At 40.7% G+C, this 15,460-nt stretch overlaps 1 protein-coding gene across 6 annotated transcripts in view; it reads left to right on the top strand.

Moving 5' to 3' along the window:
- Positions 1-15,460, top strand: part of ccser1 (coiled-coil serine-rich protein 1) — a 128,714-nt gene that overhangs the window by 58,421 nt on the left and 54,833 nt on the right. For all 6 annotated transcript variants that reach the window (XM_031308946.2, XM_031308945.2, XM_035992137.1 and 3 more), the window contains exon 10: positions 3,857-3,937. In XM_031308946.2, coding sequence (XP_031164806.1) covers positions 3,857-3,937 — 81 coding nt within the window. The remainder of the gene's footprint in view (positions 1-3,856; positions 3,938-15,460) is intronic.

Genomic DNA, 15,460 nt, shown 5'->3' with positions numbered 1-15,460 from the left:
ATGGATAATGTGCCAGTGTTATGGCGCTAGTGTGAGAGATGCCAGTCCAACCCTCTGACTTGAGTCTCATTTGGCATCTGTTTGTTTGATGACTTTCTGGCTCTCGCATCTCATTTTTCTCCCTCAGGAGCACCAATTCTCCTCTCTCCTCTTTCTTTGTGGGCTGTATTCAGCACTGTGTGCACGTAATGTGAAGTTAATACAAACAATTTGCACGTTTCAGACCTCAGACTTACTTACTTGAGTTAAATGGCCTCTCAGACAGATACATGCACAGGTACAGTTTCCCCAGAACACAGCCTGTCTGGAGTTACCCACTATTCAGACCTTACACCTTTCTCTTACAATACCCACTCCAGAAAGGAGCTGTATTAAGTCTTGACACTGTTCAACAGTTCATGTAACAATCATTTCTTCCTCTGAAATTCATGTGTACAGGCAATGTAACATACTCAAACACTAAAACACCTTTTTAATTGCATAAAGTAACAAAAAATAGCCGGTGCAACACAGATGTCTTCTTACTTGATAGTTTTATTACTTAAGGTGCAAAACAGTGACTAACGTTTCGATGTAGAGTTACATCTTCATCAGAGTCCTTGGAGAGAATGGGCAATGAAGCCCTTAATAAGAATCATCAACAGGTGCGTAAGGGGGGCGTATTAGCTGCCTGAAGATACACCCATCTCAACCAAGGTGTTACACTCAATCAGTCATTAAAGGGCAAATACTCTATCTCTTCATTTATTAATTGTAACAGTACACATGTAGTGTACCTTCTAAAGTGTCCCTGTGGACTGGCTTATATAGGCCAAACAAAACGTCAACTCATACTAAGAATATCTGAACATAAGACAGCTATTCGTACCCAGAATTTAACATATGCCATGCCGAGGCATTATAAGCAGGCCAGTCATGGCTCCCCTGCATCACTGAGGTTTTGGGGAATCGAGAAAATCATACCCCCATCCAGGGGTGGTGATATCATTAATAAACTTCTATGCAGAGAAGCGTTCTGGATACATACACTCAGCACTTTAGAAGCTAGGTTTAAATGAAGAATTTAATTTAACTTGCTTTCTCTAAAGTCAAAATACGTTAAAGTATAGTATTTAAGATGAATATACTTTTATTTCCATTGTATTGTGAACATTTTATATATGTTACGTATCAACATTGTTACCTATCAACATTGTTTTTTAATTCACTTTTGAACTGTGTGTGGGCATTTGCCCTTTAATGACTGATTGAGTGTAACACCTTGGTTGAGATGGGTGTATCTTCAGGCAGCTAATACGCCCCCCTTACGCACCTGTTGATGATTCTTATTAAGGACTTCATTGCCCATTCTCTCCAAGGACTCTGATGAAGATGTAACTCTACATCGAAACGTTAGTCACGGTTTTGCACCTTAAGTAATACAGCTATCAAGTAAGAAGACATCTGTGTTGCACCGGCTATTTTTTGTTACTTTATACCGTTTTTGTCCTGCCTTGGTTGCACCGGATTGTTGTCTGCAGAAGCGCAGAGAACTTTCCTTTTTACCTTTTTAATTGCAGTCAATAATTCCGTCTAGCTAGTTTTATTTTTAATAAATACATGCAGCAGCCTATAATTATCTATAATGCATTTCACATTTAATTATAATTCAGTTTCACTGGGAAATTTAAGTCAGTGAATAAAACACTTAAGAAATTAACTACTCTAAATTGGCCAATTAGAAGTTTTAGAAGAAATGTGATCTTTTTTAAAGATGATAGTATTTCACCGTGGCAGCCCTCAGGTTGATTGATTTGTCTGGAGGCTAAAAAGATGCCAGATAAAACACATCAGGTAACTTAACCTTACATGTGGAACATTGCTAAGCCAGCTTGCTATTGAGCAAGCCGAGCATCAAGCAAGGTGAAGTATATTGTGCAAGACATGATATGTAGTTCACTGAGCCGTTACACACAAAACTAAGTGGTACTACGACAAACCTACAACAACTTTCTGTGACTTTCTTCAGTTGCAAAATTATCTTTTAAATTGACAAACGTGTAATTCATGGCTCAATTCAAATGGTATCAAACAATTATTTGTCTCTCCCTGTTAACTACCGTACATATTTTTTCTGAAATAAGGTCCCATGGGGTCAACTGGAAGGGGCGGGACTTCCCCTCTCTGTTAACCAGAATATATTTCACCTGGGTTAGGAACTTTGATATGCTTTTGGGCTGATGCACCAAATGACAGCAGCATTGTATTAATATTTCTTATCGGTCTGATCAAGAGTTTCCCCTACACTTTGTATTTTGTCTCTCTTTCTCCCATATGGTGACATGGTGAAGCCACCAAATGTTTCCTTTTTTCCCCCACATCACATCCATCAATCAGTCTTTGCATGCACAATTGCTTGTGCATGCACAAACACACACAGATGCTGATCAGCCTTGAATGTGAGTGTATTCATCTGTTTGGCACTTCTTTTCTGAAACCTCCTGCCACCAGCTGGATTTCATTTCAAGACATGAACTGCTGTGTTTTTACGAGCAAAAGTGTGCATATATCTATTTGTGTGTATATTGATAAATTGTCTAATACGAGCCTGTATCCTTACTGCAGCCACAGCATAACCATATTTTTTAACTGCACCATATGTCCTTGGAACAAATGTCATTCTGTCATTGCTTCAAATTAATGAAGTTTTGCATTTGTCCTTATGAACATTTGTGAGGGTGTATTTGTGTCTGTGTGCTGCAGCTAAGTTAAAGTGCAGCACTTTGAAGGAAAGGGCAGCTCATAGCTAACGCTCTCCTCACTCAGCCTCCACCTGTAAATCTGCCAGTGAAAACCTATTAATTATCTCCTAGATGGACCTGCTAGCTGGCTGGCCATCACTAGCTTGTCACTTGTCATGAGTTTTCTCCTCTCTGCTGGTGCATTTTGTTGAAGGACTGTGCTCCAACTGCAACATTTAGCTGCAGAAAACCTCCTTTGCTTTTTATTTAGGCATGGGCATGACTAATGAAAACAGATTTGTTTAACTTAATCTGTCAACTTGCTTCTGCTGGATTTGAACAGGACAGGTATTGGGTTTAGAGTTATATCATAAATGTACTTTCTTTCATTCTCCTTACCATTTACCCATCCTTACACCCTGTCCTAATGTGGGAGATTAATTTTAATCAAGGTTAATGAATTTCTTAATATTTCATAACCGCTGCAACTTTCAACTCGTTCTGTTCCCCCGGCCATGTCAAAATGATTAGTGACATCGTCATAAAATGCTCCCAGTGGAAAAAGTGCTTGGTTCTTCTCATTCAGAGGACATGCTACCTGCCTTTTCAAAATAATCCCATAGAGGTAACACAGGAGTCGGGAGGTTCCTGGTCAAGGGAGAAGTGCTGTATTTTGTAGGACAGGGCAAACACTTTTCTCTCTACACCTCCGTCTGTATATCTGCCAGAGGAAACCTATTAATTATCTCTTAGAAGGACCTTTCTAGCAGGCTGGCCATCACTAGCTGTCACTTTTTATGAATTCTTCTCTACTAGTGCACTTTAAGAAGGGTCCCTGCTCCAATATTCGGCTGTAGAAAAGTTCTCCTGCAATTCAGCCCAGTTTTATGACCTCTTGGATTTCTAGGAGAGGCAGACAAAATGGAGGAAAGGATTTGATTTTGTTGAGGTTCTTTAGAGTTGCAGATTTTTTTCTTTTGATAGCTAGTTAGGAATGGAGGTCAACTACACTTAGTATTGTGAGTGAAGGCAAGGCATATGTCTGCTGGGAGAGTATTTCGTTTTTCTGACTTATTTGTATTTAATGGTCTTTCTTTGTGAGATGGCTGATGGGTTTGTGTTTGTTTTGTATGCAGGAGAGTGCCAAAGCTGCCCTGAAGATGAAAGACTGCCAAATGACTGACCGCACAACACAGACAGAACACGCGGGGCCAGAGGTGAGATACACACAGACCACAAACACCCTCTCTCTCACCCTCGCTCTGTCAGACACAAACACAAACAATGCACCCTGCACTGCATTTTCAGCCCTGGAAATGTGCTTTATGTAAGAACGCCTGAATCTATAAGATTACAAATTACTAAATGAAGCTCAATTCCAACACAAATCTTCATTGCAAGCCCCTTCCTTCTCTATCCTCTTTCTTTGTTATCCTATCTGTGGGAATGTATTTTATGCTAAGCCACAGCCGCCATTCCCCGCCCTTTCTTCCTTCTTTTCTTTTCCATCTCTTTAAGAGCATCTTTTCACATAGAGCTAAAGCTCTAATCCATCTTTCTCATTTTAAAGATGTTGTACTGCAGTGACATTCATATTATAGTCCACTACCTGCTCCTCCCCTCCTTCCTCCAATTCCCACAGTGCTAAGAGAGGTTGCTGTGCTGCTTCCTACCTAGGCCCTCAGTGACATGGCCTCTTTGGCTTCACTAGGGGCTGACAGTATGGGAACGCAGCAGACTTAATGGATGATTGTCTAAAAATGGCTGCCTGTAACGGAACCAGGAGCAGAGTTTGAAGTCTGCTTCTTTGTTTCTAGTTTCCTTCTTTAAAAACACTTTTTTCATTTCCTCTGAAAGTTATTTTATACCTTTAATCCTGCTGCGTATGAAGTTGGCAAGAAACATTGTTAAAGGGGGAAAGCTGTGTCATTTTGTGAGCGAGTGGGTGCACAATACCCACACTAACATACACTGACTTAGACACACACACACACACACACACACACACACACACACACACACGCACACGCACACACAGATAATGTTTGACTTTACTTATACAATGGCAAGTGTGAAATGGGAAATTAATGCACATAAATTTTGACTTTCATATACTGTATGTGCTGCAGAAAACCAAGTAACATTTTCACTACTGTGAACTTTAGTTAATGGCTTCACCGAGCATTTACTTTATATTCTTTTACTTAGATGCAGAGACTTTAATTAGTTTTATAGGACTAAGATTCATCCACTGATAACTGCCCAAATGATCAGCGAATATGTTAGAGCCTGTCATGGCAAATCACATTGGCACCTTTTATTCCCTTCAAAAAAGTGCTCTTCCTACTATAATGTACTTCACAGTGGAGTAGAGAATCGTGAGGAGAGTCACCTACTGTACCTATAAAATAAACTAACAATTATTATTCTGCTCATCCACATTATGTTGTTCATTGCAGCCCCAGGTCTATTGCCACTAAGGCCGGTTACACACTGGATGCGTGGCGTGAACATGTCAGCTGCGTGGCGTGTCCGTTTTTATTTCAGCTCCCATGTTAACAGGTTAGAGCTTGCACACTGCCTGCGTGACACGCACGTCTCACGTCATGATTTTTACTCCTTGATCTTGCAGCCTGTGTAGAATATCGAACTACAACAGAACAGTTTGATGTGTGGACATGGTTTGGTTATTTGCAACATCCTGGGGGTGGCAGAACAAGGTCTGATTAAGGTATTCACAGTGGATCTGTTGTGTGTATCTGGTTTACCAAAGTGCGCCACTCAAATTAGAGAATGCATATTTGCAGACTGTACCTTCCACCGTTAGATAAAGGGAGTTAATCAGCTGAATGGATAGGCCTTTACAGTTGTGGATAAAGGTTGCTGCTAAGAACCAGATGTTAATCTTCACACCACCTTGCTTGAATTATTATCAATCAATCAAGCTTTATTTGTCATTGAAAAAATACAGTGTATTAAAACAATGAAATTCAGGGTGCTGCTCCAGATCAGTGCTTTTAAAAAGATAAATAATAAAATATGTAAAATATGTAGAGACCAGACAAACAGACAAACCCCCCTCACCCACCCACCCACATATACAGCAGATGTATCTTGGGATACAGACAGTTGACTGACACCCTCCCATCGCTCCCAGACAATACACACCCTCCCTCACACATATGTGCAAAATAGCAACAGGCTTCAGCATAAAAAAAAGTTCACAGTTGCCAGGGGTAGTGTGGTTGGTCATGACAGGGGATAGTAGATGGGTTAAGGTGGGAAAAAGCCATTGTTTTACAGGGTTATTGTTACAGAAACAAAACTATATTGTGGTTATTAATATGCATTAAATGTGTCTATTGTTAAAATAATGCAAAATAAAAGTGAAACAACAACAAACAAGCATAACATGCTTATTATAATAGAGGTTTGTGTGACTTCTGTTTGGGTTGTGTGCCCCCCCAACTAAAATCTTAAAAATAGCAAAGATCAATGTGCACTTTGCAGCAGCCTGCTATTCCAGCTGTGTGTAAGTTTTTTCTTAAGTTAGGGTGCAAAGTCCTAACTAAACCATACGTTCAAACTAGTTTGATACCAAAGCTGTTTTGATGTTTGGTTACACCAAAGAGACGCTAGGTTCTTCTTAGCTACTCTGGCGTAAAGTCCACACTAACCAAAATATTGTCACAGAAAATTACATTTTCACTTCCTGTGGCCATTCAGTAAAAAGCACTATTCTTGATGCAGTATTTATTATTGTGTTGTCTCTCGTGCCCAGTTGTCTTTGAACACGAATAGGCAAATGGCTAAAAATAGCTAACGTTAACCATCAAACTATAACAAAAACAAAAGTACATAAACAGGACAAAGCATTATGATTAGGTGATAACTATATAACCTTAATCTACAGCTAGTGCAACTTGCAACAAACTACAACATGGGGTAATATAACGGTACCGTATTATTGTTAGGCAGATGACTTTGTAATGTTATAAAATACATAATGATAGCCTACAGTGGTAAACTGTTATGAATTACTAGTGTTAATTAGTAAGTTATCTAACCCATATACACATATATGTATTTGCTTGTTAATGTGGCACAGAGGTTATTTATATGCAATTGCCTACTTACTTATATGTGTTATTTTATATATATGCACTTTATTTTTAATGATGAATGTTTACAGACGCGAAACAGCTGGAATAATTCACTCCTTAAAACTCTTAAAATGTTAGTAACTCGTGAACTCCAACCTAAGTTAGAAATTAAGTTCAAACTAGGCTGCATTTGAACTTAAGCATAGCTGGTACAACCCAGTGCAGGTCCACACAAGCGGGCTGTAGATGAATCTTGACACCGAAATTGCAGTGCAGCGCTGGATTGCTAGTCACACTCTCCCTACTTTGTTTTTTCTGCGGTGCAAGACGATTCACCAATACAGGTGCAGGCCAGGAAAACACCGTACTGTGCCTCAGAAAAGTGCCACTTTACCGACTGCATCTGCATGAAGTTATAGCCCTCAATCCTATTTTATGATAGCTGTCATCATTCTTCCTTTATTAAATTTTACTTTTTCTACATTTTAAGTTTCCCTCTCTGTCTCTTTCTATCATTTTCACACACACACACACACACACACACACACACACACACACACACACACACACACACACACACACACACACACACACACACGCAGCCTTAGATATGTCTACGTTGTGCTCCATTTGCCATCAATGACTAATGCATTTCTCATAATGTAGCCTGAAATAGCCTCACGTAATTATATGTTTGTTGGTACTGGAGGCTAAAGCAAGCAAAGGTGTGGGTTTGTGTGTGCAGTGTGGGTTAGTGTGCAAATTTGAATGCGTGCCCATCATGTGTTTGTCATTGCCTGTGTGTCAGCCCATGTAAGTGTGTGTGTCTGTGGATGTGCTTGTTTTGTGAAGCAGCCATTAGTCCTGGCCTTAGACAGCAAAGTCAATAAAAATGCTGTTGAAGGTGTCCAAGTAACTTCAGTCAAATAGGTTGCATTTATACCTTAGACATTAAAAAAAATCATTCAGTATTCTGGTTGTTTGTGTGTTTTTCATGTGTTGTCATACCTCACGTGGCATAATTCACACATTAGTATGGTGTTGCCACTAACAGAGCATGCGTTTAGTTGAACTACTTTGTTTGAATCAATAACTCTTTGCACAGGTGTTTTTCTCTGGACAATAACCCAGAGAAAAAATGGTTGAAAAAGTTTACTGTGTTTTGAGAGGTATTTTTTATTTGTTTGATACCCTCCGTTCTGGTTATTTATTTCTGACATTCAGATTATTTTTCAATAAATTTAATTAAAACTAATTTTGATTTACCACACCAGGAGGGTAGAAAAAAAGATGCTCTGTTTTTGTGTCTATAGTACAGTGTATATGAGGTGAGGTTTAATCTTTGAAGATTCACTCAATTATTTCACCACTGAGGTGAAGTGGTTTGAATAATTTGCGGGTAATCATTTGAATTCAAGTAGTGCGATAAGTGTCTTATGATCTGCAGGTTGAAAACAGCACGATATTAGCATACCAGATATATGGTATTGGTCCATGTAAAAGGAGTAGGGCAATACGCAGATATCAACTGAACAAGGTCATCGCTGTATGTGTTGGAAGTATGTTTGATGTGCAATATTGTAGTATCCCCAAACTACTTTGATGCATTGTGTCTGGTCGGGACCACAATAACCTTATCTTCCTAATACAGTCCAACTTTCTGAATTCTGGCCAGTACTCAACCGTATGGCATTGCTATCTATTATAAAACCAGTTCTTAGCTATAGAGTCCTCCATATGCTCAGGCCCCTTGAGTAGATGGGCTCTTAATTAGAGGAGCAGCTGGCTGCCCGCTAGCAAGCTAGGCTAGCAGCACAGGTGACTTAACTCAGCATTAGCTAGAGCATGTGTGGCCTGATTTTAGCCTCCCCCCTCCCTTCCCATGTGTGCATGCCTGTGTTTATTAGACGGAGAGCGAGTGAGAGAGTGACACACTGAGCGTGTGAATGTGTGTGGGAGATGCTGCAGCGTAGAGCAGGCCTATATAGGTTAGCTACCCCAGTGCATAGAGGACAGTCGGCTAGCAGCAGAAAGTGTGTCTACAAGTGGGGCAGCTATTTCTACTGCTTCTGCCACTTCACGAGGTCGACCATCTCTCTCATCCTCTCTCGCTCTACCTCACTCTCCTTTTCTGGAACGTCCTCCTACTTTTCCTAATTCAGTTGTCCTCCTCCTTCTCTTCTACCTGCTTTTGTTCGCTGATCCCTGAAAGTGCAGAAGTTAGCTTTTCAGAAGTTCCTCTCCTCACCGAGGTTACCAGGCCTCCAGGAATCCATTAGGAATTCTCTTGCCCTGGTTTTCCCACCATCCGACACTCTGTCCTAGGGACAGCTCCTGGCCCCTCATACAACTTTAGGCCAACTTGCCTCAAAGTTCCTCTTTCATTCTACTTTAACCAGGCTACCTTGTGTGTTACTGAGTTCTAGGAAGGTCCAAGAAGTTAAAGTTATTTGGAATGCTTGAGTGCATGCCTCACTCCTCACTGACAAGTCACATTGTGCTATCAAATGATTTTCTGTCATCAATTATGAGTACAGTACATTACATTAAATGACAGCTGAGATTCTGATCTTGTTACTTTTCCCAGCTGTAGTTAGTAAAGGGAAATTGACTGTCTCAAAGCTATCATAAATAATGAACAATTTTGCATCCATCACACTAGGGCTGGGCAATAAAACAATCTCAAAACGGGATCGCAATAAAATTCACGTTGATAACAATGATTTAAGCTTTCGACATATTTACCTGATAACACAACTGTGAGAGTCTGCCATTTCAGCTTGGATGCTGGACACGCCCACTTCCTATTGTAAGCGTTTGTCTGAGTTGCCGGTGTTGTGTCAAAGTGTGTTCCCCCGCAAATAGTGTTTCCCTCCTGTTAAAATGCGTAGCACCCCCATCCAGTTAAGGTTTGTTTCAGGTTTAGGTAGGGGGAAACACATACGGACAGGGGAACAGTCTTAGACACACCGGGGAAGAAGGTGAAGTTGGAAAAGAAATAAGAAATGAGCAAAGTGGAGCTGAGGAGGGCAGCGAAAGTGATGGTGGACATAAACGTGAACTTGCGTTATCCTAAGACATTGTTGATAAAAACGGTTACACAACGTCAGTTGTGTGGAAATGGTTCGAATTTCACAAAAGCGACGAGGAGCAGATTAAGCCGGTCTACAAAATATGTTTGCAGTTGGTGCCAAGCAGAATGGGAAATGCAACAAATCTTTTCCATCACCTGAAAAGGTACCATCCCAGCGACCACACAGAGAGTATGGAAATATGGACCCATGCTGGCCCGAGTCCACACACAGCTTGCAAGTTAAAAGTACTACTGCTCTGTTGACCGGTGGAGCATCTCCTAATGTGGGTGTGTAATGTCTCCCCAACAAAAACAATGTGCAGAATATTGTTAAGGTATGTTTTTTTTATTGTATACTGTATGCTAATAAACTATTTCCTAAAGTGTAATTAAACCTCTGGTTTCTTCAGGCTTCAGTCAGGATGCACTTTGAACAGGCAGTATCAGCAAAAATATTATATCGTGATAAATATTGTTATTGGTCAAAATGGGAAAATATATTGTGATCAAATTGTTTGCCATATCGCCCAGCCCTATATCACACACCTATACAATATTCTCCATTCCTCCTACAGTAATTTATCTTCTTGATTTAGGCATAGTTAAATAAAAAGTCAATTTAACATGCAGTATAGCAGTAAGCGGACTCTCAATCTACCAGATGCCAGTCCAGTCATTGTGACATTCAGCTGTAAATAAAGCCAAATCAGATTTTTGATATGAAGGCAAATATAAAGTAGTGAATTAGTGAGAATGCTGAAAAAGTGAATGCATGATGAAGCTTTGTAAATCTGATCTACAACCTCATTTAATAGTGAAATCCTCAAATGTAAATAAAGCATCTATCAGCAGATTTTGCCATTACTGGTTTCTGCATAATACATATTGGAACATTATTTTGTAGTAATTTTGACCCTGTACAGTAGTTCCCATACTAAAACAGTCTTTAACAGTCTGCACAACATGATGTTCTGGGACCTTGTGAAGAGTGTGGCTAAGGAAGATTCAGATATCCGCCTGAAGCTAATCTCGCATTGCCAAACCTTACTCCAGGTTAGGGTTAGGAAGATTATATAGGAAGGGAAGGAACTTGTTTTGGTGGAACATTTGCATCCCGATAAAAGAAAACGCCACATACAGTATTAAATGAAGTTAACTGAATACAGTAACCTGAGGTATTTAAATAAGCTCTGTGCATGGTTAAATGTAATTTGCTCTTACCAGTGTATTGCCCTTAGTAATGTTACTTCGTCCACAGCAATCCTGCCACAATCGGTCCCAAAATGATCCAGTTGGATAGTAAATGCCATAACGTTAACCATATTCTTTGTAAATCTTTACAATTATTCCCCGAAATAACCAAGCAAGCTGCCTTGTTGCACGATAAAAAAATCTTCAAAACATGCCATTTTCAGCGTGTGGCATTCTAGCTCGAAGTCTGTTGTTGTTTCAGGAACAAACAGAGTTTTGCAAGGCGCCGGATGTTATGGCGGTGGCGCCGGATGTTCCACTGATAATCCTGGAAAGGAATTGCTGTTGATCTAGACTACCTGAAGCTACAAGTGGCAGTGTGAGAGGGCCAAATATAAATTGGAAAGTGTGGACTAGCATCCATTTTTCAATTCTACACTAAAGATGTGTTCTGTTTCTGTCTGTGTGCCAATGTAAAGATGGTAGGTAAGGTGATAGGGAAACCGAGAAAGAGTAAGACAAAGAGGAAAAAAAGAGTGGAGTTCAGGAGAAAAGACGAGAATCTATTTTATGTCCCGCAGAGACTCTTTTTTTTTTTTTTAGATCAATTTTTTATTATTTTTATATTTTTGAACATACAGAACAGACACACAATTGAACAAGAACAAAAACCCTCTCCCACCCCCACCCTCTGCGATCTCGAGGAAAACAAAAACCAACAACAGAACTCACCCCTTGCCTAGTCACTCTCCTCTAATTCTTGTGACACTGAGGTCATTAGGTCTGATACTTGTGCTGCTGCGTTTTTCCATAGATCTATAGTCGATGATTTGACTTTGTTAATCCTTGCTGTAGAGAGCTCGAACATAACTATGTCTAGAAAATACGCCAACCACTGTTTTATACAAAGCGAGTGGGGGGGGGGAGCCAGCAAACTTTGAGATATGATTTTCTTGGTTACGGTTGAGCCAGCCAAGCAGGTGTACTTTAGAGTCATCATTAAGTAACAAAACAACCGGGTCAGTAGGAACTCGACATCCTATCACATCAGATATTATTGATGTTGTTTTATTCCAGAACTCATGCACCTGTTCACACTCCCAGACCATGTGCAGGAAAGTTCCAGTTTGTTCAGGTTGACAGAACGTGCAATAGGGAGTGGGAATGACTTTAGAGACGTATCTCTTCTCAGGAGTCCAGTATGTCCTATAACATACAGTATGTTGAAGTGGATCTGCTGGTGATTTGGGTTCTTGGAACAATGGAAAATGTTGTTCCAAACTGTCTCCCTAGTAATTGCGTTCCACTCAGGGCTCAGCTCTCGCTCCCATTTCCTTGCTATTGGGAGTTCTCCTATGGATACTTGCATCAGTTTAGCATAGATCTTGGACGCTAATCCTCTCACAGGAAAATCAACAAACCATTTAATAACTGGGTGCAGCTCAAGACTGTTTCCCCATGGCACTCCATAACATTTTAGGGCTGCTCTTAAGCGCAGATACAAGAAGAAGGATGTCCTGGGGACCTCAAAACTAGTTCCTTGGTCTTCAAAACTCAACATACCTTTCTCATTGAATAGCTGGTTTACAGTATAAATGCCTCTGTCACTCCACTGTTTACAAGCAAAGGGTTTGTTACCAGACATTAAGTGTGTATTGTGCCAAATTGGGGTGTCCAGATGCCACTTGTTGGTGTAGCATAGTTGCTCCTCCACCTGTTTAAAAGTTAGTCAATGTGTTGGTGATAATAGGGCCATAGGCTAGCATACACTTTTTTCGACACACACCTACAAAGTCAAGGTCTTGCAGTATTTTAGCCTAGGTTGTTTATTATTCTAAATATATTGCCGAATTAAGGTATCAAGTTTCTTCCAGAAATTTATTGGTGGGGGTAAGGGGATCGTTGTACTTAAGAAATTCACACGAGAGTGCAATCCATTGGTTTTAACAACAGCAATCCTGGAGCGTAGTGATGCCGGCAGCGCAGACCAATTGGCCAGATCTTTTTGAACACTACTTAATATAGTTTCATAGTTGTCCTGGACAACTCGCTGTAAGGATGCGTGTATGGTGATGCCCAAATATGCAATTTTGCTTTGGGTTGGTATTGTAACACTAATGGTTGATGCCACATGCCTGTTGTTCAATAAAAGAAGGTTAGATTTATTCCGGTTAATTTTATAGCCGGAGATTGAGCCAAATTCGTTGAAAATCTTAAGAGTTTTTGGAATAGAGTCCTCAAGATCAGCAATGTACAACAAAATATCGTCTGCAAATAATGATATTGAGCTGCTACTGGATTTAATCTGGATATTACAGATTTTATTTTGCCTTATGGCTTGAGCTAACGGTTCAAGAGAGATTGCAAATAGCATGGGGGAGAGCGGACATCCCTGTTGCGAGCCCCGCTTAATGGGAAACGGCTGAGAATGCAATCCATTGGTTGAGACTATGGCCATGGGATTCGCATATAAAGTATGCACCATGTCAATGAATTTGGCCCCCAAACCAACACAAATTACACAAGTAGTTCCACTCTAGGCAGTCGAAAGCCTTTTCCGCGTCCACTGATAAAACTGCTCCCGTTGTTGGAAGGTTTTTGGCTTCTTCTATTACATGAAATAGTCTGCGTACATTGTCTGCAGCATGACGTTTGGGTATAAAACCTGATTGGTCGGGGTGGACTAGCTTCTTGATAAAGCGCTCTAAGCGGAGAGCCAGGACTTTGGAATAAAGCTTAATATCAGTCCCGATGAGGCTGATGGGCCTGTAATTTGAGCAATCCATAGGATCTTTACCCTTCTTTGGCATAATGGAAATCAGCGCGGTGTTGGTTTGTTGGTGGAAAGAACCTTTCTCAATGGCTGAAGTTAAAGCTTGTAAAATGGTAGGTCCTAATATGTCAAAATACTGTAGAAGAAGTTTTGATGGAATTCCATCCAACCCTGGTGATTTCCCTTTTTTAACTGTTTTTAATGCTGATTTAAGTTCCTCTAAGGTTATTGGTTGACCCAGTTCTTCCTAAAAGAACTAAACCTGCCTCTTCCAGAAGAGGCAGGTTAAGTTCTTTTAGGCCCTGTTTACACGATGACGCTCGCGGGTGAAAATGAAAAAATATTTTATCGGATGTGCCTTTCGTTTATACGGCGACGGCGTTTTTGGGGCTTAAAAACGCAAAAAAAAGTGAAACCACCCTCCAGAGTGGAAATCTTAAAAATGCTCCACCGTTGCATTACCGTCTAAAGGGTAAAAACACAGAAGTCTGAAGACAGCGGTGTGGAGAGAGACGAGAAAAAGGCGTCCAGGTAGTCTGTTGTCATGGAGTAGGCTACAGAATTTATAGGCTCCTGTTATCTAAAAGATTTTCAATGTAATGGCTCAATATTTAAATGATTTCGACAATGTGGATAAGGTTATAGTTCGATGACCATATGTAGGCTCTTCATTTGAGCCAGAGTAGGCTACAACGTGGCGGATGAAGAGAAAGAGAGAGAGCGAGTGGAAGCGGCCAGTGGGCAGAGGAGGGTCTGCTTCACTCTCCTCTGCCCACTGCCTCTCGCTCTCAAGCAGCGGCTGAAGGGCTGCGAGGCTCAGGATATTGGTAGTGCTCCCGTGGGTGCTGTGCTGTGGCTTATCACGGTCGACTGTGCCGGTCATCATCAGACAAACATGCAACTCCACCTCCTCGTCTTTCCAGACAAGCTTTTGTTGTTCGCTTCGACATGTTTTAGATTTGCGCTACTAAGGAGAGAACTAGAAGGAAGGTTCTACGTAGGCGCGCGGCCTTGGTTGTGTTGTGTGGCAGTGCCACCTGGCCGCCTGGCATGCATACTACATTGAATTTCACGCACTTTTGCGTCACCATATGCACGCAGATTTCCCCCAAAAACTCTTGTCTAAACGCGGAATAAAAAGTGAGAACGCAACGCCACTTTTGCGTTTTCTCTTCAGATCGTTTCCGTCTAAACATAGCCTTAGGAACTTCTGCCGCTGTGTTGGATCTGGGTTGCACGAGGACTCATACAACTTTGAGTAAAAGGATTGAAAAGTGGCACTGATATCCTTAGGATTTGTTGAGATACCTCGGTCTGTGCGGATGCTATGTGTGGTTGATAGTAGCTCTGGATTTGCTTTTTTTTAATTTCAGCGCAAGCAATTTACTTGGTTTACAGTCGTTAAAATAGTAATTTTGCCTCACTCAGCGCTCCTTCTTAGCAGATCATTCAGCTCTGTTCAACTTGTGACTAGAAGAGTTTGTGTAGATTTAGAAAAACAAGTCTTAAGAGATTGCGCTAACAATTTACAGCGTTCTTCCAACTCCGCTCTCCTTGCCTCTCTTTTCCTCTTCAAATTGACCGCGAAGGAGGATGTAAA

This window comes from Sander lucioperca, chromosome 2, assembly GCF_008315115.2.
Source record: "Sander lucioperca isolate FBNREF2018 chromosome 2, SLUC_FBN_1.2, whole genome shotgun sequence".
In the NCBI taxonomy this organism is placed as follows: Eukaryota; Metazoa; Chordata; class Actinopteri; order Perciformes; family Percidae; genus Sander; species Sander lucioperca.
This window is presented reverse-complemented; position numbering and strand designations above follow the sequence as displayed.